Genomic DNA, 23,593 nt, shown 5'->3' with positions numbered 1-23,593 from the left:
AATTAAGGAGCTTAAGTTCACGACTTCAGTCACACTCATGCCACGAAGTAAACCAATGGTCACATGAATTTTTGACCATAACTTCACCATCTCAACTTCTTTTCCATCAACGCTACTATTTATATTCGTTAGTTCACCATCACATGCTGATAATCTGAATTAAAGTGCATCCTTTGTCCATCTTGCAGCAACGTAATCATCTGGTATTGTCTTCTTGCCGTTAGCCGACAAAATCCATACTATATGACGGGATAGAATTCCCTTCCTTTCAAACATTCTACAGGTGCACCGTGCCACAAGTGTTCCTGAAATCAAATTAAATTAACAAGTTTTTGACAACTAAATAACTTCTTTATCCACAAAGTATAACTATAGAACAATATCATATAACTTCAGTCAGTGTAACTTTAGAACGATGAGAAATGTATAACTTCTCTGTTCAGACAATGTAACTTTAGAACGATATCAAGCAACTTCAGTCAACTACTACATAGATAAGGATTAAGCCAAATGTATAACTTCTTTGTTCGAACAATGTAACTCTAGCAATATATCGTGTAACTTCAGTTATCTGCTATATATTTCATAACTTTTAACAAAATCTTTATTATTACCTGGGTTGTACTCTACATTGAAACTTCTCTCTCTGCAGGAATCCTTGACGACAGTCATCACAAGTCCATCGACTTCAGCATAACCCTCGGTCCTACATGTATCGATCGAGCAAATGACCTCTTGTTGAAATTCCTTAAAAACCTCACGGGTATACACTTTTGATGCGTATTCCTCTATGGCTAAATGCGTTCCAATTTTTGGTGTTGAGTGTCGGTTTTCATGGTCAAGGCTCTTCTGCGTATGCCGTTGATGGTCTATAGCACTTTCAAAACGCATCCAAAACTCAACTAACGTACCTGACTTCTGCTAAAACTTCTTAAAAAAACTATTAATGCTCTCTGATCTCTATGTTATCCTCATTACACCGCCCATGTTCAAGTCCCTGCAATGCGCCGTCACCCACTGACTCCTGTTATCGTATGCTTCTGTAAACCAATCTTCGTTTACAAGAACATGCGCTTCCATTATTTCCGTCCACCTAGCGTCAAAGTCGACTGCTTCTAGGTTGTCGTCCCATATAATGTCGTTCATTTGTCGAAGGAACTCCTTATAATCCTCCCTTGTCACCCCGAACTGAGCTGGCACCTTGTTCATTTTCGCTGGCACCTTGTTCATTATATGCCACATGCAAAACAGGTGGCGTGCAGTCTTGAAGGCAAGGGCCACGACCTTAATAATTTCCGCATCCTGATATGTTATAATGTACTGGGGCTCCTTTCCCCCCATGGCATTCAAAAACCTGGTGAAAACCCACTGGAATGATTCATGGTCTTCAAGGGCAATCAACGCCCCACAAAATGTTACTGATCGCTTTTGGTGATCTATACGAGTGAGTGGCGTAAAAATCATATCATACTTGTTCGTCGAGTATGTTGGGTCGTACGATACTGCATCTCCAAATACTGAGTAGTTCCTTCTAGTCGTTCTGTCAGCCCAGATTGCCCTACGAAGGCTATTATCTTTGTCAACTTCATAATCAAAATAAAACCCCGGCCTATTTTCTGCCATGTTCTTGAACTGATCTATGAATAATTGACCGTCCCGTTCATGGATGAAGCATTTCATATCTCTGTGGAAGTTCTTAAAATCAGTTATTGTAGCACCAATTCTCGAGCCCATTTACGTGTTTCTTACACATGTTATACGTCCTTGTTGCTCCTATCCTCAACTGCAATGGAAAATATATCTTGATTAGTGCTGACTAATAATCAAAACTTCAATGAATTCTCGACAAAAACTTCTTATATATAACTCTTAGACCTTTTTGTATAACTTCATAAAACAGTATGTACAACTCCAGTTTTATTTATGTATAACTCCAGTTTTATTGATGTATAACTCTTACAACTTTCTAAATAACTCTAGATTGATATAAATAATTAGAAGTTTCATAATCCATCAATGGAGTTTTACATAAATTTGGCTGAAGTTATACATACTTCTCTACAGAAGGGTCTAAGAGTTATACATCAAATTTTTAAAAGTTATACAGAAGGGTCTAAGAGTTATACATAATTTGGCTGAAGTTGTACAGACAATTGCAATATTTATGTAAAACTCCAGTAATGGATTTTGAACCTTCTAATTATTAATAACTCTAGGATCTTGGTGTACAACTTTAGAGTACACTATGTATAACTCTTGCACATTTATGTATAACATCAACTAATCCTGTTTGTCATTCAATTACTGGAGTTTTGATTAATAGTTGACTACCCCTTGAGTTGTAGATTATCAGGTACTAGTGAAAATCTTCTATGTTCCGCTACATCTATTGAAACTGCCGATCCTCAACAGATACAAGCTTGTGATTATGCCCCATGTGAAATCGGTCAATTACCAATACGCCATCCTTCATAACTAGCCTGATATGTGCTTTACACCCTACCCTCTTGATTGTATATTTCCTCTACTTCGCATGTGTTAATCCCCATTGCATTTCCTGTTCCCTTCTTCCGATCTCAATTTATTTTATTACTACCTCGCCTTTTGGGACATATATGAATCCCTCTCTGTTGCAAACCAATAACTTTGACTTGATTTCATCGTCATGCCATTTTTTCGTCGTATACTTCAGAACATCAAACCCACAGGCCAGTTTATAAATTTTATAAAATGCCAATACCTCATCGATTTCAAAAAATTATTGTCCTACAAAAGGAGTAAACTCACTTGCTAAATGCTTGCAATACTCGGTTTCCGCTTCTGTTTCCCAACCCTTACGACCCACTGATTCTGTCAGAGCAATTTAAGTATAACTTCAATTCAGGAATGTATAACTTCTGTCAGAACATGAATAACTCTAAGAATATAATGTATAACTCCAAATCCAAAACAAGATAACTTGAACCTCTATTAGTATAACTGTAACTCTACAAACTGTGTAATTTTAACCTTGCTAGTTATATGAAGGTCTAAGAGTTTTATAAAAGAAAACCTAACGTTAAAAGTCACCTCTCTGAAGCTACAGTTATCCTGACTGAAGTTATACATTACATGCAACTTCAAAGCAATGTAAGTATAACTTTAATTAAGGAATGTATAAATTCAGTCAGAACATGAATAACTCTATCAAATTAGGTTATTTAATAATTTTTTAAATTCAAAATTAAGGGTAAGAATTACAGGAGTTATATAGTTTGTTACCTGAAGCTATACAAAATAGTGTAAGAGTTATAAAAAAGCCCACTGAAGTTATATCACGTTCATGTAAAATTTTATTAATATTTACATTTTTTTTAAAAAGTACAAATCTGCATGACTTTGTATACATAGTCTGTATAATTGAAGTTATACATATATGGTTTAGAGTTTTACATAAACCCACTGAAGTTAAGTCCATACATCCATGAAATTGTAACCAAGAAATATACAACTTCAACTCATTGTACATGTAAGGAATGTATAACTTCAGTCGGAACATGAATAACTCTATCAAATTAGATTGTTTAATAATATTTTAAATTCAAAATTAAGGGTAAGAATTCCAGGAGTTATATAGTCTGTTACCTGAAGTTATACAAAATAGTGTAAGAGTTATAAAAAAGCCAACTGAAGTTATAACACGTTGTATGTAAAATTTTATTAATATTTACATTTTTAAAAAAAAGTAAAATCTGCATGACGTTGTATACACAGTATGTATAATTGAAGTTATACATATATGGTTTCGAGTTTTACATAAACCCACTGAAGTTATAATACGTCCTTCATTAATATTTTAAATTTCCATAAACCCACATGAATATATGATTATCACAAATTTAATGAACACTATGAAACAACAATGATACCAAAAAAAAGAAGTGCTTTGATGAACACGATGAACCTAGCTAAATGATATTCATGAACAACAAGCTAAAACAATAATCAATAAAGCTTAGATTAAGAAAGCAAATAAACAACCAAGATTTCGAACTCACCATCGACGGCAACTTCAATCTGCATATGTTCCATTTCATGAACACTTACTGTCATTTTGATCGTGTTTTTGTGATGAACAATGACAATTTTTTTTTCTTCAGCTAAATGTTCTGCGGAATGATGTTGATAAACAGTGGGAAATAAATTTATCTTCTTTTTTTGATAAATTATAATGGGTTTGCAGAATTATTAGGGTTTTTTTTGATGATTTTTATGCGTTTTCCTTATTGAGAGGTTTTGAATGGTGAAAGGAAGAGGGAAGCATGCAAAATGAATTTGTTGGCTTTGTTTATTGCTTTTGTCCGATGGATTGTACTGACACAAGTATACAAACAATAGCCTTTGTCTACCCTCTCTCATACAATCATGATTTTCCTTTTTTTTTTTGCCAAAAACAACCCCCTTCTCTCTTCATCTCATCCATTGGATTGACTCATCTAAGGGCTCTTATAAAGACTTAGGGCTTTATATGATATAAAAGGACATATGAGAACCCTTATATATATATATATATATATATATATATATATATATATATATATATATATATATATATATATATATATATATATATATATATGCATGGGATGATGTGAGGATACACTATCTTTTTTAGGATTGAGGATTTCGTTACAATATCAGAGGTTCTACAATACAATATCACAGGTTATTTGATAAAATATCACAAAAAAAAAACACCTGGGCAAAAAAAAAATTATAATTTTTTTTTTTGACAAAGGTCATATTTTTCGTGATATTGTATTGAAGAACCTGTGATATTGTATTCACTAATCCTCGATCCTCAAATATTTAGGAGTTCTCACCGGATCCCGACTCTCTCTCTCTCTCTCTCTCTCTCTATATATATATATATATATATATATATATATATGTCTGGATCCGGTGAGAACCACCAACATAATGAAAACCGTGAGAACCTTTACTAAATCTTCACCAAACCTTATTTCGAAAGTTTTGATGGATTATTTACCATTAGTTTAGTTTATTCAAATACATTAATTAGTATAACTAAAAAATATTTATTAATTTTATTAAAAAAATATAAACTTAATGTACAAAAATAAAATTATTTATACTAAAACGGTTATAGATATATGAAAATGAATACTAGGTGTATGAAAATTGTTACATGCATGTAAATCATTACTAGATGCATGAAAATAATAGGTTCTAGGTGCATGAAAATTAATGAAATGTATCTAGGCTCGATTTTCGTCACTAGTTTATACTTTTTAGACCAAGGAATAGTTTCTCTGGACATAAATTCGATGCCGGATCCAAATATATCATTTTCGTTTTAAAAAGAATCGTAAGGTGGAGTTCTCACGATTCTCATTATCTTGGTGGTTCTCCCAGGATCCCAAATCTATATGTAGGGTCAGGATCCGATGAGAATCACCAACATAATGAGAACCGTGTGAACCCTTACTAAATCTTCACCAAACCTTGTTTCGAAAGTTCTGATGGATCATTTATCATTAGTTTAGTTTATTCAAACACATGTTTTAGTATAACTAAAAAACATTTACTGATTTTATTAACAAAATATAAGCTTAATGTACAAAAATAAAATTATTTATACTAAAACGGTTATAGATGCATGAAAATGAATACTAAGTGCATGGAAATTAATACATGCATGAAAATCATTACTAGGTGCATGAAAATAACTAGTTCTAGGTACATGAAAACGAATTCTCTCTCTCTCTCTCCCTCTCTCTCTCTCTCTCTCTCTCTCTATATATATATATATATATATATATATATATATATATATATGGGCGAGATCCCGTACGAACTAAAGTACGGTGTGAACCGTACGAACTACTCAGATACACAGTATAATACTTCTGGATACATAAGTTTATACTTCCGGATACACATGGTATACTACCGTATACTATGTATCCAGTAGTAATACCACACGTATATAGTAGTTATACCGCATGTATCAAGGGTGGTAGTCTGTGTATCCATTGCCACCACCGCCACAACGACCACACTGCCTCCACCACCACCACCACCGCCACTACTACCACCAACAATGACACAATCACGCCACTTCACACACCACGACCACCACCTTAGCCTTGACAACCACTTGAACCTACTGCCAACATAACCATGGTAGAAAAATCATATTAGTACAACCAGGTACACATCACCGACAAACACCAAACTAACCATCATTGCCACCAAATAACACTATACTGGATCTCACTAATATTATTTATGCCACAAGACCACGTCGGCAATATCCTTACCTACTCAGACGACGCCGGCGAGAAGGATGCCACCATCGTTACACGACGATTCACCATTGTTAGGGATAAAAATTAAATTTTATCCCTCGTGACGTGGCATTGTTTTACTGGCAAAAAGAGTGGCAATAGGGTGACGATGTGGTATGCGGTGGTTGGTAGAAGAAAGGAGAGAGGGATCGCTGAGGTGGCGAGTTATGGGCCATAAGATTGAAAGAGGAACAAGCACACATTGAGGCAAAAAATATCACACGTGCAATATAGAAAATATCTACCAAGTCAACCAACCAACCAACCCCCTATTCTTAAGGAAGTTGACCGAGTATCCAGGAGCAGAAGCAGGGAGCGGTTTGATAATCCTAAAATCTGGTTCTGGCAGCTATAAAAACGAGGGAAGAGCAACGTACAAGGGGTATAAAACAATTATCTCAAGCAACACTTCACATCTCAAATTGGCAATACCTTGCGAGCAATATAACACTTGTATTTCCTTACTTGTTTACAAAAAACCTCGATTATAGTGAAAAGTTGGCGGGATTCCGACTCCCCCCGCGGTTGTTCCCGCACCGGGTTTTTCGCGTCACCAAAAATCCTCCGTGTCATTCCTTTCGTTCGTCTTTAATTCGTTGTTTCTGTCATTTCATTTAAACCACAATTGGCATTAAGAATAATCACTATTACTCACATAATTAAGATAATAACTCGGTAAATTTTTACCAAAACAGTTTGGCTCCCACCGTGGGGCATAGTGATCATTTTCTATAGCCAAACCTCGCAAAACCGAACCAGCCGTCACAATGTATGGAACCAGCCAGAATCCTTCCAACAGCCAGAGCATGTCAGCCCTGTCTTCTGGAGCAGGACATACTTCTGCATCCGCAGGATCAGTCAGTGCATCCCCAGCGTCCAGCCAGATAATCCCCGTTTGCATGTCGACCAGAGCCATGCCCCAGTCTCAGAAGCCACCACAGATTCCAAAGGCATCAGGTGCATCTAGTCAGTCCAAATACAGTAGGGAAAGCAGCCCCAGCAGAGGTGAAGCTGTATCCAGAAGCCAGACCCACGCAGGCTCAGGCACAGAAGTTCTCCGAAGCAGAGGATCTCCAGCGCTTGATCCGATGTAGGTGATGATTCAGGGGATGGACACTCTGCGTCGAGCCGTTGAGGATCTGAGGAAGGATAACCAGAACCTGATTGCTCAGATCGTAATAGCAGTTCAGCCCAAACCAGCATCAGCACCAGAGGCTCCGACCAGAATCAACGATGGAGGATCGGGTTGATCAATTCCATCAGAACTAGTCACCAAACTAGACCTAGCAGGGGTAGCACCCAGCGAACCAATTGAGCCCAGAGGATTGGGATGACTATCATTTGATAATCCACCCAGTCTACAACAGACAACAGGTAACGTTTTGTTTAGCACCCCGTCAGGATCTGACCTTCCACCCTTTTCAGGTACCCCCGCACACCAGACACCAGGATGGCAATCTGGACCTGTCCTCAATACAGCAATTCCATCCTGCAACCAGTTCACCAGTGGAGCCTGGATCGGAGGATTACAGAAGACACCAGGATGGCAGGCTGGATCCATAATCAGTGCAACATCAGCAACCATTCAGCCAGCACCAGGCCAATTTTCTGGAGCACCTTAGCTAGGAGGTACACCTGCTGGTTCTTTCCTGCCTGTTTCTAACCCTCTTGCAGTAGCAGGTAAATCACTGGAGCAGCAATGACAGGAGCTGAGGGAGCTGATGTATAGGATACCAGGCGTAGCCCGTCCGTAGGAGAAAGCAGCCAGAGACAGCTACGCAGACTCACCTTTCGTGGACGACATAGCGCTAGTCGGTGTTCCTAAAGGATGTGTGCCGCCAGCTATGACACTCTATGATGGAACCACAGATCCACTTGACCATATCAACCACTACAAGCAGAAAATGATGGTGATAACCGCAACTGGATCTCTAAAGGAAGCTTGTATGTGCAAGGGATTCAGATCAACCTTGTCGGGAGTAGCCCTGCAGTGGTTCGTCGGCCTGCCAAACAAGAGCATATCCAGCTTCGCCGACTTAGTCAACGCCTTCAACCAGCAGTTCGCCAGCAGCAGAAAGCCGGAGAAGCAGGCCAGTGACCTCTACCGGATAGTGCAAGGGTTCGAGGAGTCCACCCGTGATTACTTGAATAGATTCAACAAGGAGAAGGTGGCTATCCCAAGATGTGATATAGAAACCGCTATACAACCCTTTCGCCAGGAATGCACCAGGATTCAGATCTTTACAAGGATCTGATGAAGCGCCCTGGCACCACCTTTGAGGAAGTACAGACAAAGGCAATTGCTGTCATGAGATTGGAGGAAGACTCTGCACCAATCAGAGGCATCTATGATTCAGACCTAGTATCCAGAAAAGCTCCAGTAGAGAAGAAGAGTGAAAGACCCAAACCCTACAGCAGGAGCGTGAATAGAGTTTCTAGAAATTCTGAAGGAAAGAGTGAAGCAGATCTGCCTCCGAAAGTAAGTGAGTATGGTTTCACTACCAATCTTGCAGGACTATTCAAAGCCTTGAAGGAGCTGGGACGCAGAGTCAGATGGCCAAAACTTCCAGAAGGAAACCCCAGCAGTAGGGACACATGCAAGAAGTGTGAGTTCCACGGCAGCAACACCCACAACACCGATGAATGCCACTCCCTCAAAAAAGAAGTCAAATTCCACTATGACCAAGGAAACCTGGATCACCTCCTACCCAGAAACACAACCAGAGTAAACTCAGCGGATCAGGTTCTGCCATCCCCTCCTCCTCATTGCACTAGAACTGTGAATGTTATTACAGGTGGATCAAAGCTGTGTGGGCTGACCTATTTAGCAGCTAAGAGGCACGCAACCAGAACTAAAGGAGACTGTCCAGAAAGCTCATGCAAGATTAATCGCCAGAATCTACCGTCAGTCACCTTTGACAAAACAGATGCAGGGCCTTCTTCAGAACGGCACCACGATGCCCTAATCATCACGCTTCCCATAGGAAATTGCGAGGTGAGGAAGATCCTGGTGGATACCGGAAGCTCCGTCAACTTGATCATGTTAGAGACACTCAAAGGCATGGGATTCACTGAGAAAGATCTAGCAAAGACGGTAGTTCCCTTGGCTGGTTTCAGTGGCAAAACAAAGCACTCCCTAGGGAAAATCGTCATCCCAACCTACGCCGGAGGTGTAAACAAACAGGTAAGGTATCTGGTTATTGACGGACCTTCTACTTACAATGTGATCCTTGGCAGCCCCTGGATCCACGAGATGAAAGCAATTCCCTCAACGTACCACCAATGTCTGAAGTTTCCAACGCCTTGGGGGGTGCAAGAGATACGTGGGGACTAGGAAGAAGCTACGGATTGCTATAAGGTGGCTCTAAAGTCGACAACCGGCTCGCCCGCATAGAAAAAACAGAGCCAGTGCATCCAGGACGAGTACATTGAGCAGAGCTGGACGAAGTCATCCTGGACGCGCTGCATCCAGAATGAACCGTGCTCATTGGATCTGAATGTACAGGTAATATTTGTGAAGAACTTGTTCGGTTATTGAGAACTAACATAGACTGCTTTGCTTGGTCACATGATGATATGATAGGGATAGACCCAAGTGTGATAACTCACAAGCTAAGTGTGGATCCAAGCTATAAACCTGTGTAGCAGAAAAGAAGAAAATTTTCTTCTGAAAGGAACCAGGTCATAAACAAAGAAGTAGATAACCTGCTTGCTGCAGGAAAAATTCGAGAGGTAAAATATCCAGAATGGTTGTCTAATGTGATGGTGGTTCCAAAGAACAACGGCAAGTGGAGGGTCTGCGTCGATTTCACGGATTTAAATAAAGCTTGCCCAAAGGTGTGGAAAATAATCTGTATACTTCCCTTATTATTAAGGATTATAACGAATTTATAAAGATGATTACGAGCCATAAAATAAATTGCATAAACAAAAGTAGAGAATGAAGAAACAACCTTCGGTCCTAGCAAAATCGGCCTAAGAACAATATCGCAATGAAATTCACCTATCAGTTGCACCCAAGATGATATGAGATATGCCCTTTGCTTCTTGCTAGAATCGATCCCCAATTAACTGATTAATTTTAGGTTTTTGTGTTTTTCTTTGATGAGAGGAGGCTCGGTCTAAAATTAGGTTAGAAAAATCCTCTCCTTCATCTACCTTTAACCGTGAAAGAGGAAGAGAAATAGGGGAGATTTTTCTTTTTAATTTTTCGGCCCATATATCCGAAAATAAGAAGATATTTCTTCTTATTTTTGGTTTTAGCAACAACCACAAATTAGGATAAAATCCTCTTATTTTTGGTTATTCTAAAATTATATATAATGTGTACATTTTATTAATTGTCATACATGTTGTCCCGTTTTAATAAGTCCATACATAACTGATTGTAGTCGATTTATTAAATCCGGCTTGACAACATATATTATAACAATCTCGTGTAAAATATACTTTAACTATAAATATCGCATATTTATAATTAGCTTATTATATATAACCGATTACATTTAATTACGAACTAACATATTAATTCGTCCAAGCTAACATTATATACATTAATTAAATATAACATATTATATTCAATTTACGACTTGACAGCTAATTCGTCTCAACTTATATTATTTAATCGACATTAAATAATCGTCTCATCAACACATTGACTAACTGTTTAGTCATATAAGGCATCAATGTGGTTAAATTTCCATAACCACATCTCTCAAACACATCCTTTAGGTGTGACTTTTAGGGACCAGTTGATCACCGCCATCAGTATGATAATAACGTCAAACTTTCTAGCAAGCCAACCGTTATTAGGTAATTGTTAATCAACTGATAAAATACGAAGTATACCCTTGTGAACCTATAAGAGATTTATAAATGTTATCACACTAATTTATGGAGGACACAAGCTCCAACAAACTCCCACTTGTCCTCACAAGTGTATGTGCAATAACCGATTCTCATATCCTAAAATTTCTCCCACTCAATGTAAAACAATTTGCAAAATCCGTATTCACAAAGGTCGTATTTTACAAGAGATCATTATCAAGAGTGGTTTCCCCAACTAGAGAGTAACTTAACTGATAAACGAATCAACATTCGAGCATGGCCATGCATTTCAGTTACAACTCCTCGAGTGGCCCTGAGAAATAACTACACCTGATAAGGGTTGGATATTTTCCTCAACTCGAATCCTGCAGATGTAATAACAGTATGAAATGACCCAGAAAAAATCTACTTAGTCTCCAGTTACGGCAGACCATGAGAAAGAAACCAAAGTCACCCAAAAACTGCCTTAATCTCAAGAGACAGTCGATAGTCAAAAGAATCGACTCTAGGAACACAATGGATGTCCTATCCACGACCTGGCACCGAATGTTTTTAAACATTTAGGACTCCATTACGTTGTCACAAAAATAATTTGTCCTACGAGGTATCGTTATAATCTCGCATCTGTGATCGATCGGTCAACCGTTTGACTTATGGCTCGTTGAACCCACCATCAATCGACTGCACAATAAAATAGCCAGAGTTATCAGCTTATATGGGCGATTACGGACCAAACAAAATATAATGTAATTCAGTTCACTTTGTGGCGTTCAATGTTGTCGGTACAATCCACATGAAAAACAAAATATTATAATAAAACGATGAAGTTATAAATAGTATATGAAAAAGATAATGTGTCAAATCCATAATCAACTACTACAACTCAGGAACATGTTTAATTCCCATGGAAATAACGTGCCCTTCATGCTTATCAAAATTCAACGGTTTAGTGAGAGGGTCCGCGATGTTATCATCCGAAGCTATCTTGTCAATCACTATCTCTTCTTGCTCCACGTAATCACGGATCAGGTGAGCTTTCCGATGTACATGTCTAGATTTGTTGCTAGACTTTGGCTCCTTAGCATGGAAGATGGCACCTCTATTGTCACAATAGATGGTGATCGGGTCATTCAAACTAGGAACTATCGTAAGTCCTTGTAAGAATTGACGAATCCATATAGCTTCCTTTGCTGCTTCCGAAGCGGCATAGTACTCGGATTCGGTGGTAGAATCTGCTACAAAGCTCTGTTTGGAACTCTTCCGGTGACCGCAACACCATTAAGAGTGAAGACGAACCCGGACTGAGATTTTGAATCATCTCGATCCGTTTGGAAGCTAGCATCTCACAGAATCGATTAGGTGCGCATAGCTTAGTATCTCCTCCATAAGTCAATACCATATCCTTAGTCCTCCGTAGGTACTTGAGGATGTTTTTAACAGCTATCCAGTGTGTTTCACCTGGATTCTTTTGGTACCGACTCGTCATACTCAATGCATATGCCACGTCTGGACGTGTGCATATCATGGCATACATGATTGATCCTATTGCAGATGCATAAGGAACACGACTCATGCGCTCAATCTCTTCAGGCATCGTGGGTGACTGAGACTTGCTCAACGGCATCCCAGACGTCATTGGAAGGTTCCCCTTCTTGGAGTTGGTCATGCTGAACTTCTCAAGAATCTTATCCAAATAAGACCCCTGACTAAGTGATAACGTCCGTCGTGATCTATCTCGGTAGATACGGATTCCCAATATACGTTGTGCCTCACCCATATCTTTCATCTGGAAATGGTTCTTCAACCATCCTTTTACCGAAGATAGGAGAGGAATGTCATTCCCAATCAAGAGTATGTCATCGACATACAATATTAAGAATACAATCTTGCTCCCACTCGACTTGATATATAAGCATGGTTCCTCAACCGATCGAGTGAAACCATACTCTTTTATCACCTGGTCGAAACGATGATTCCAACTCCGAGAAGCTTGCTTAAGTCCATAAATGGAACGCTTAAGCTTGCATACTTTCTTAAGATGTTCAGGATCTATGAAACCTTCGGGTTGCACCATGTACAACTCTTTCTCCAAATAACCGTTTAAGAAGGCGGTTTTCACATCCATTTGCCAAATTTCATAGTCATGAAAAGCGGCAATCGCTAAGATTATTCGAATGGAACGTAGCATGACTACAGGTGCAAAAATCTCATCATAATGCAATCCGTGCAATTGAGTGAAACCTTTTGCCACTAGTCGTGCCTTATAGGTATCTGGTTGCGCGTCTACAGAATGCTTTATTTTGTAAAGTCATTTGCACTATAGAGGTTTTACCTTATTAGGTAAATCAACAAGATCCCATACGTCATTCTCATACATGGAGTCCATCTCGGATTGCATGGCTTCGAGCCATAGCTTTGAGTCGGAATAGGCCATAGCACCTTTATAGGTAGCGGTTTCATTACTCTCTAGGAGCAAAACGTCATTCTCCTCGACCATACCAATGTATCTGTCCGGAGGATTAGAGACTCTACCCGACCTCCTAGGTTCCTCAGGAATATTAACCGTATCATCATTTGGAGGAACAACTTCCTCCATACGTTCCTCGGTTGTTGGTTCTGGAATCTCCGACAGCTCGAAGGTTCTATTACTTGTCTTGTTCTCGAGAAATTCTTTCTCTAAGAACGTCGCACTAGCCACAACAAAAACTCGATGTTCGGTAGGCGAATAGAAGTAATGACCAAACGTTCCTTTTGGATAACCTATAAAGTATGTCTTGACCGATCGCGGGCTGAGCTTATCCTCGTGTCTCCACTTAACATAAGCCTCGCAGCCCCAAAACCGAATAAAGGACAAGTTCGGGACCGTTCCCTTCCACATTTCATGTGGAGTCTTGTCGACAGCTTTAGTCGGACTTCGGTTAAGTATAAGAGCAGCTGACAAAAGAGCAAAACCCCATAATGAATCAGGTACTACAGTGTGACTTATCATGGATCGAAACATATCAAGTAAGGTTCGATTTCTCCGTTCGGACACACCATTTAATTGAGGTGTTCCAGGTGGAGTTAACTGTAGAACGATTCCACAGTCTTTAAGGTGTTGATCAAACTCGTTTGAAAGATATTCGCCACCCCGATCTGAACGGAGTGCTTTAACCTTTCTACCCAGTTGGTTCTCAACCCTGTTCTGGTATTCTTTGAATTTCTCAAAGGACTCACTTTTATGCTTCATTAAGTAGACATATCCGTATCTACTCAAATCGTCCGTGAAAGTGATAAAATATCTATAGCCATCTCTAGCGGTAATTGACATAGGTCCACAAACATCAGTATGTATGAGTCCTAATAGGTCACTAGCGCGCATTCCAACACCTTTGAAGGAAATTTGAGTCATTTTGCCAATGAGACATGATTCACACGTGCCATATGTAGAAAAATCGAATGCAGGAATAGTCCTATTATCGACGAGTTTCTTTTACACGTTTCTCATTTATGTGTCCCATTCGACAATGCCATAGATAGGTTTGATCTTTGTTGCCAACGTTTAATTTCTTATTATTCATGTGTAATACTTCCGTGGTTTTATCTAAGATATAAATTCCATTCATGGAAACCGCTTTGCCATAAATCATTTCATTGAAAGAGAAAATACAGCTATTATCCTTTATTAAAAATGAAAATCCGTCTTTATCAAGTACGGAAACTGAAATAATGTTCTTAGATAAATTGGGTACATAGTAACAGTTATTTAAAAATAACTCAAAACCACTAGGGAGTTGGATTACATATGTTCCCTTCGAGACAGCAGCAACTCTAGCTCCATTCCCGACTCGCAGGTCCACATCACCCTTTCCGAGAGGTGTGATGTTTCTTAGGCCCTGTAAATGATTACACAGATGAGAACCATAACCAGTATCAAGTACCTAAATTCCGAAACTTGCATGGTTAATCTCAATCATATGAATATAAGATGACATACCAACAGGAACGACGCGGCCTGCTTTTATGTCCTCACGGTACACGGGACATTTCCTCCTCCAATGTCCAGTCTTGTGACAATGGTGGCACTCAATGTCACCGCCCTTGCTCTTTGCCTTGCCCTGCGAGGCACTAGTCTCACCATGCCCACTCTTACCGTTTCCTGACTTTTTGAACTTTAGCTTACCTACAGTTAGGTCGCCTGGAGCTTTGCCCTTACCTTTACCCATGATGGAAATCGTGAGAACATCCTGCTTCATGCTCCCACTCAATTTCATATCCTTCTCGGTCTGTACGAGAAGTGAGTGTAGCTCATGAGGACTTTTCTTTAAGTCATTCATGTAGTAGTTCGTCCTGAAAAGGGCAAAACCATCATGAAGAGAATGAAGCATCCGGTCAATGACAATGCTCTCACTGATTTTGCAATCAAGTGCCTCCAATTTCTCGACATTCTCAATCATGTTAAGAATGTGTGGGCTAACCGGTTGGCCCTTTTGGAGTTTTGCATAAAAGAAGCGACAGGTATGCTCATAAGTAACGATTCTCGGTGCTTTTGAGAACTCGTTAGTGAGCGTGGTGAAAATCTTGTTTGCACCCTGGGCAATGAAGCGTCTCTGCAAATTGGTTTCCATTGCAAAGATGAGTACGTTCTTTATCGCACCCGCTTCCATGATGAAATAACTATAAGCAAGTGACTCGTTAACTCCTGCATTGTGGGCTTGTTTGACCGGTATTGGCTCAGTTAAGTACGTGAGCTTACCGTCAGCAATGCCAGCATTCCGTAGCGCTGCCTCCCAGTCCGTAAAGTTGGATCCGTCATTCTTCAGTCGCGTGTACTGATTCATGTTGTCTATAAAAACTTTCAGCCAGGACTCGCGTCCAAGTGTGGCACTTGGCATTGGGATTTCGTTATTTCCAGCCATTTGTTGTAACAGTAATATAAACGTGTTCTACACTGCGAAAAGAAGAATAAATAATAAGCATATGCATCGATTTGATTTTAAGTCTAATGTAATTATGTTATAACGCGAAGACTCATGCATTTATATAATTGACCTTCCTCAAGAATTATATAAATGATTCCAAGACTCAATTATCTGTAAATTGATAAGCCAACCTTTTGGCTAATTCTGCTGTTAGAATTCTTGGTCGGTAAATTTCTGTAAATTCTATCTTTAGTCCATCATAATCACGAGAAACTCTTCGGACTATAATGTTGAGATAAACTAAGTCAACACAAACTACTTACCCAACGTAGAAGGGGTCATATTATGCCTACCAACGAAGAAGGGATTCATAGTTGTTTGCCCTTATAAAGACTAGTCTCAATTTCCGTTTTAGAGGAAGATCCCATCAACTTTGTTTTAATTCATTTTAAGTGAACTAATATCTAGCATGCATAAATGAATAAACTAAGGTGATGGCTTAAACTGAGTGACATCTGTATGTCAATGAAAACTAACATACAATCTATATGATTCAATTTTCATGCATTTTAGTAGGTGGTTTGGTTTTAGGCGGAAAATGATGCACTAACTAGCATGTGAATGAAAAGCAATAAGAACGGTAAAACGTAAAACAAAAATAAAGTCCTAGTGTGGCCTATCCTATCAAAATGAACATAAACACAACTTTGGAATCCATCCTTGGACCCAAGAAGCTTGTCTTGATGTTCCATCTTGATCCATGTAGCGGGAGTGAGCTCCAATCTCCATCTTTAGTCTTCTCAAAAATTACAATTTAAAATTACATAATAAACCTATTTACATTCTAATTTCAAAACCGTAATAAAAGAAAACCAAACGGAGATACGAGATCTCAAATTACATTAAAAATTATGTTCCCATCATTACGAAAACATAATTTGACTAAGGCCACACTAGGTATTACAAATTACAACCGATTGCAAAAATACGTAAATAAAACCATTCAACGATTCATTCAACTAAAATAAAATGCATCAACTAAAAAAAATTAAACATGCAAGACATAATTCTTTTATTATGTAGGTTAATTTTACCCAAACCACCTATTTAAATGATCAAATTAAGTGACAATTCCTCAATTAATCACATTAATTTTAATCTTAATTCACATTAAACTTGTAATATGAATTTAATCCAATCATTATTTTAAACCTCTTTAAAATAATTAGGTATCTATGAATTATGAACCGCTTCACAATAATTTATCATACATTGTAAATTTAATGTATAATCACTCTAGGCCAAAACAAACCAAACAAAAAAAACGAAAACAAACCCTTTTTTATTTGGGTCTCGGCAAAAAAACAGGGAAAACAAAACAGTGTTTTTTTTTTCTTTTGCTCTCGGTTGGAATAAAAAAAAAAAAAACAGCCATTTTTTTTTTATTTCGGCAATTAAGCAAAACCAAAGAAAAAAAATGTCTTTCCCTTTTTTTCGGCAATTCTCAAAACCCCAACAAAAACAACCAATTTTTTCAGCAAATTTTTTCAGCAAACCCTAAAAAACAGTCCTTTTTTTTTCTTTCGCGGCAAAAATGCCCTACAACAAAAACATGATATTGATGAACAAAATCGTTTATTGTTGCTATTAACAAGATTGGCATATTCACCTTATAATTTAAACATGTAAATTTATGAAACATGATTCTAAACTACAATTTAGAACCATTTATGCCAAAAACAATATAGCAAAAACAATTTATCATCAACAACTAGACGATTTCCATTTACATTATAATTTAATCTTCATTAAATCAAACATCTACCAATTCTTCATATAATTATTTTAACTGATTAAAACAACAACATGAAAAATAAAAATGGAAATATAGCATCAAAAATAAGAACAAAAATCGGCTGGGAAATAAAAAATTCCTCGGCAAAATTTTTTTTTCAGCCGTGTGATATTTTTTTTTTATTTTTCGATTCAACAACCTATTGTTTAAATTCATTTTATTAAAATCATCAAAAAATAAAATTCGTGGTCTTTGCTCTGATACCACTTGTGGGAAATAATCTGTATACTTCCCTTATTATTAAGGATTATAACGAATTTATAAAGATGATTACGAGTCATAAAATAAATTGCATAAACAAAAGTAGAGAATGAAGAAACAACCTTCGGTCCTAGCAAAATCGGCCTAAGAACAATATCGCAATGATATTCACCTATTAGTTGCACCCAAGATGATATGAGATATGCCCTTTGCTTCTTGCTAGGATCGATCCCCAATTAACTGATTAATTTTAGGTTTTTTTGTTTTTCTTTGATGAGAGGAGACTCGGTCTAAAATTAGGTTAGAAAAATCGTCCCCTTCATCTACCTTTAACCGTGAAAGAGGAAGAGAAATAGGGTAGAATTTTCTTTTTAATTTTTCGGCCCATATATCCGAAAATAAGAGGATATTTCTTCTTATTTTCTGTTTTAGCAACAACCACAATTTAGGATAAAATCCTCTTATTTTTGGTTATTCTAAAATTATATATAATGTGTACATTTTATTAATTGTCATACATGTTGTCCCGTTTTAATAAGTCCATACATAACTGATTGTAGTCGATTTATTAAATCCGGCCTGACAACATATATTATAACAATCTCGTGTAAAAAATACTTTAACAATAAATATCGCATATTTATAATTAGCTAATTAAATATAACCGATTACATTTAATTACGAATTAACATATTAATTCGTCCAAGCTAACATTATATACATTAGTTAAATATAACATATTATATTCAATTTACGACTTGACAGTTAATTCGTCTCAACTAATATTATTTAATCGGCATTAAATAATCGTTTCATCAACACATTGACTAACTGTTTAGTCATATAAGGCATCAATGTGGTTACATTTTCATAACCACATCTCTCAAACACATCCTTTAGGTGTGACTTTTAGGGACCAGTTGATCACCGCCATCAGTATGATAATAACGTCAAACTTTCTAGCAAGCCAACCGTTATTAGGTAATCGTTAATCAACTGATAAAATACGAAGTATACCCTTGTGAACCTATAAGAGATTTATAGATGTTATCACACTAATTTGTGGCGGACACAAGCTCGAACAAAAGGATCCATTTCCACTACCACACATAGATGCCATGGTGGATGCCACTGGAGGGCACGAGATGCTGACATTCCTGGATGCCTGGAGCGGATATAACCAGATAAAAATGCACCCCAGTGACCAGGAAAAGACAGCATTCAGATCTAAGAGAGGTATCTATTGTTATAATGTCATGCCTTTTGGACTGAAAAATGCAGGATCTACCTATCAGAGGCTTGTAAACATGATGTTTAAAGAGCAAATAGGCCACACTATGGAAGTGTACATAGACGATATGGTCGTCAAATCGAAGCAGGCTTCGCAACACCACCAGCACCTGGCATAAACTTTCAATACCCTTAGGAAATACCAAATGAAGCTGAATCCTACAAAGTGCACCTTTGGAGTATCCAGTGGGAAATTTCTGGGGTATATGGTGACACAAAGGGGGATAGAGGCCAGCACCGAGCAAATCAAAGCAATTCTGCAGCTTGAGTCTCCACAGAAACTGAAAGACGTCCAGCGTCTTAATGGAAGAGTGGCGGCCCTAAACAGGTTCATATCCAGGTCTTCGGACAGATGCAGACTGTTTTATGATGTACTCAGAAAAAGCCAAAGATTTGAGTGGACGGACGATCATGAGAAAGCATTTCAGGAGCTGAAACGTTATCTCAAAGACCCCACCACCCCTCGCCGAAGCCGAGCCAGAGAGCCACTATTTCGTACTGCACATCGATCCATGAAGCGGAGTCAGCGTAGTACTAGTACGAGAGCAGGAAGGATCACAGCATCCAGTATATTACGTCAGTAAGTCCCTGCTTCCAGCAGAGACCAGGTACACGTCACTAGAAAAACTTGTCCTTGCGCTAGTTACTGCATCCCACAAATTGCGTCCTTACTTCAAGTCTCATACAATTTCTGTGATAACTAATTATCCTCTCAAGACTATCATGAGAAAACCAGAACTGTCAGGGAGGATGGCTAAATGGTCCGTTCACTTGAGCAGTTACGATTTGAAGTTTGAACCCCGTACGGCCATAAAGACTCGTGCTCGCGACTTCGTGTCCGTGTCGACCGCGCCTCTCCGCACCAGCAGACGCAGAACATTCTGAGTCCGGAAGAGGATAAAGGAGAAAAGTATGAGAGCTACATGTGGACGGAGCCTCAAATGCCAAGGGAGCAGGAGTAGGACTGGTCCTCAAGTCACCCCAGGGAGATCACATAGTCCAGGCTGTACGATGTAAATTCAAAGCCACAAAAAACGAAGCAGAATATGAGGCACTAATCCTGGGTCTAAAGCTGGCTCTGGATCTGAAAATCAGACACCTTCAAGTTTGCAGTGATTCTAAGCTTATAGTTAACCATGTTAATGATTGCTGTGAGGCCAGGGATCCCAGGATAATGGCATACCTAGACGTAGCAAAGGAGCTAAAAATCAGATGTGTCACGTTCAACATCAAGCAAATCCCCAGGGACCAGAATGCAGAAGCAGACGCACTAGCCACCCTGGGGGCAACCTTCAAAGCAGGAACTATCTCCACAATACCAATTGTCCACGTGCTAGAGCCAGCAACACTAAAATCTCAGCAGGAAGAAGAAAAGGTGTGCAGCACCAGCAGTGAAGAAAATAATCCAGACTGGAGGAAACCCTACCTAGACTGGTTGCAGAATGATGTCCTACCAGCAAATAAAAAGGAGGTAAGGAGCTTTAAAATGAGAGCATCCATATTCATACTAATTGATGGTGTTCTATTCAGGAAATCCCTCGCTGGACCCTACCTCAGATGCCTGGATCGGGAAGAGTTTCAGGCTGTTTTGCATGCTCTCCAGAGTAGACAATGTGGAAACGATACAGGGGGCAAGAGCCTGTCTAACAAGGCACTGAGGCAGGGATACTTCTGGTCCACAATGTGCAAAGATGCCATGGAGTTCGCAAAAAGATGCGACGCTTGTCAGAGGCACGCCCACGTTAGCCACCAGCCAGCAGAGCCTCTGCACCAGGTTATCTCACCATGGCCCTTCATGAAGTGGGGAATGGACATCGTGGGACTACTACCCAGAACACCAGGAAACAAAGTCTATATGCTCGCCATGACGGACTACTTCTTCAAATGGATAGAAGCAGAATCATTCTCCCAGGTTACAGAAACCCAGGTGATATCTTTCATTAAACGCAATATCATATGCAGGTTTGACATTCCATCTGAGATTATATGTGATAATGGGTCCCAATTTATTAGAAATAAGACAGAAGCTTTTTGTGCTAGGTGGAACGTCTCGTTGCAGAAATCTACTCCTAGGAACCCCCAGTCCAACGGACAAGCTGACTCCAGCTATAAAATTATCGTCGAAAACCTCTGGTTCTCTGGGCTGACAGAACCACACCAAAGGTTGCCACGGGACAAACTCCCTTCAGCCTGGTGCTCGGAGCAGAAGCAGTCATCCCATCCGAAGTTAGGGTCCCAACCCACAGATATGGATGCATAACAGAAGATCGGAACCAGGTGGAAATGGCAAGCAATCTGGACACGATAGATGAACTCAGAACAAGCGCCCAGATCAGGATGGCTTCCTACCAACAGACTGTGGCTAGAAGTTATAACAAGAACGTAAAAGTAAGAACCCTGCAGGTAGAAGATCTGGTCCTGAGGAAAGTCTTTCAGAATACTAAGAACCAGCAAGCAGGAAAATCGCCTACAATTGGGAGGGACCATACCAAATAGAAAGCACAGTTGGAAATGGAGCGTAGCGACTCATGACTTTGGAAGGGCAAATGGTTCCCAGATCCTGGAATATCACCCACTTAAAAAAAATATTTCACTTAAGTCACCAGCATGGTCAGCAACTGGGTACTCAGCCTACCAGATACTGCTCAGCCAGGTTCTAGATATTGCCTTAAATATTTTCTGGCTCTAAATATTTTTCTGTCTCTAAGTATTTTTATGTCTCCAAACATTTTTCTTACTCTAAATATTTTCCTATTTATAAAATATTTTTCTGTCCCTAAATATTTTTTCTAGATCTGAATATTTTCTGACTCTGAATGTTTTTCTTGTTGTAAATGTTATTTCTGAATTCAACACTTCTGGTTCTAAAACAGCCTTATTCGTATTTTAATTCTAATAAATTTTAAGTCACAAAACCACTTTGAATGTTTTAAGTATAGATTCCCTTTTTATTTCTTTCAAATAACCAAGTGAATAAAATGCAAACTAATCTGGCAGAGTCTGTATTCATCACAGAAGGCGTGTGTCTGTGGCTAAGCACGTACAACCGGTACAACCAGCCTCCCGCGATGCATTAGCACCCACGCAAGCCTGGCCCCTCTGGACAAGTGGGCATACTAGACCCCTTAGCCAGCAATCAAATAGCGATGGCCAAACAAACGATGTGCATGCACAAACCAAAGCACCAGAAACAGTATGACACAAAGATATATCCACCAGAAAATACTTAAGTTCAAAAGCAAAATACGTCTGGTACAAGAACCAGACCAAAAAACATCAAACTGTTCAAAATAAAACTAAGATGTTATGCCCCGCATGGCCAGAAACTAACTAAACATGATAAGAGTCTTTCAGACGCAGAAAAAGCTAATCTATGTCAATATGCTCCACAGCTTCAGAAGCAGCTGCCTGAGTGTCAGGAGCAGGAGAATTTACCTCTTCCTCAACACCTGGATCACTAGCAGAAGCAACACTAGGTTCCATTAAACCAGCTAGCAGATCCAGGTTCAGGCCATCAGGGAAATCAGCAGCAAGCCTCTCCTCTTCAGCTCCTAAGTCCCAAGCCGAATGCTCTCCATTCTGGAACGCCTTTATGCACTTGATCTTTGTCTCCAGAGCAGCATAGGACAGAGCATTAGCCAAAGTCTCTTTCAACTCCTGCACATCAGAAGCCTTCTCTTCCTGGATCTGAGAAACACGAGCCTCCGCATCAGAAGCATGTTTCTCAGCCTCTAAGGCACGTCTCTCAGCTTCGAAGGCGCGTTTCTCAGCGTCAGCAGCATTCTTTTCAGTGCCAGAAATCCGCCCTTCAGCAGCAGAAAGACTGTTCTGCAACTTCTGCTTCTGAGCAGCCTCCTCCAACAGCAGACTCTGGGACTTGTCTAAATCAGCCTGAATTTTAAGCCTGCCCTCATTGGCCTCTTTCATCTGCTTCTGAAAATTAGCATTTTCTGCTTCCAGGAGAGGTACCTTCTCCCGCAGATACAGAGCCATCTGGAAGGACTGTCGCACCAGAGTAGAGCGTCAGAAAAAAAAAATTGGAGCAATCAGAATCCGTTTACCTCAAAAGAGTGCTCAGCTGCACGATCCACCAAATCATGCAAGGCCCTGCTGTCCAACGCAGACCTAGTAGCAGGAAGTAGCATCTGGTTCATTAAGCCCAGGTTACT

The 23,593-nt window shown here is 39.2% G+C and overlaps 1 protein-coding gene across 1 annotated transcript; it reads left to right on the top strand.

Annotated features, from left to right (window-relative positions):
• Nucleotides 1-8,571: 8,571 nt before the first annotated feature.
• On the top strand, nucleotides 8,572-9,684 carry LOC141632505 (uncharacterized). Its single transcript, XM_074445051.1, has one exon. It carries the CDS (start codon nucleotides 8,572-8,574, stop codon nucleotides 9,682-9,684), a length of 1,113 nt encoding a protein of 370 aa, XP_074301152.1.
• The last annotated feature ends 13,909 nt before the right edge of the window (nucleotides 9,685-23,593 follow it).

The sequence above is a fragment of the Silene latifolia genome, chromosome Y (assembly GCF_048544455.1).
Source record: "Silene latifolia isolate original U9 population chromosome Y, ASM4854445v1, whole genome shotgun sequence".
NCBI classification, from domain to species: Eukaryota; Viridiplantae; Streptophyta; class Magnoliopsida; order Caryophyllales; family Caryophyllaceae; genus Silene; species Silene latifolia.
This window is presented reverse-complemented; position numbering and strand designations above follow the sequence as displayed.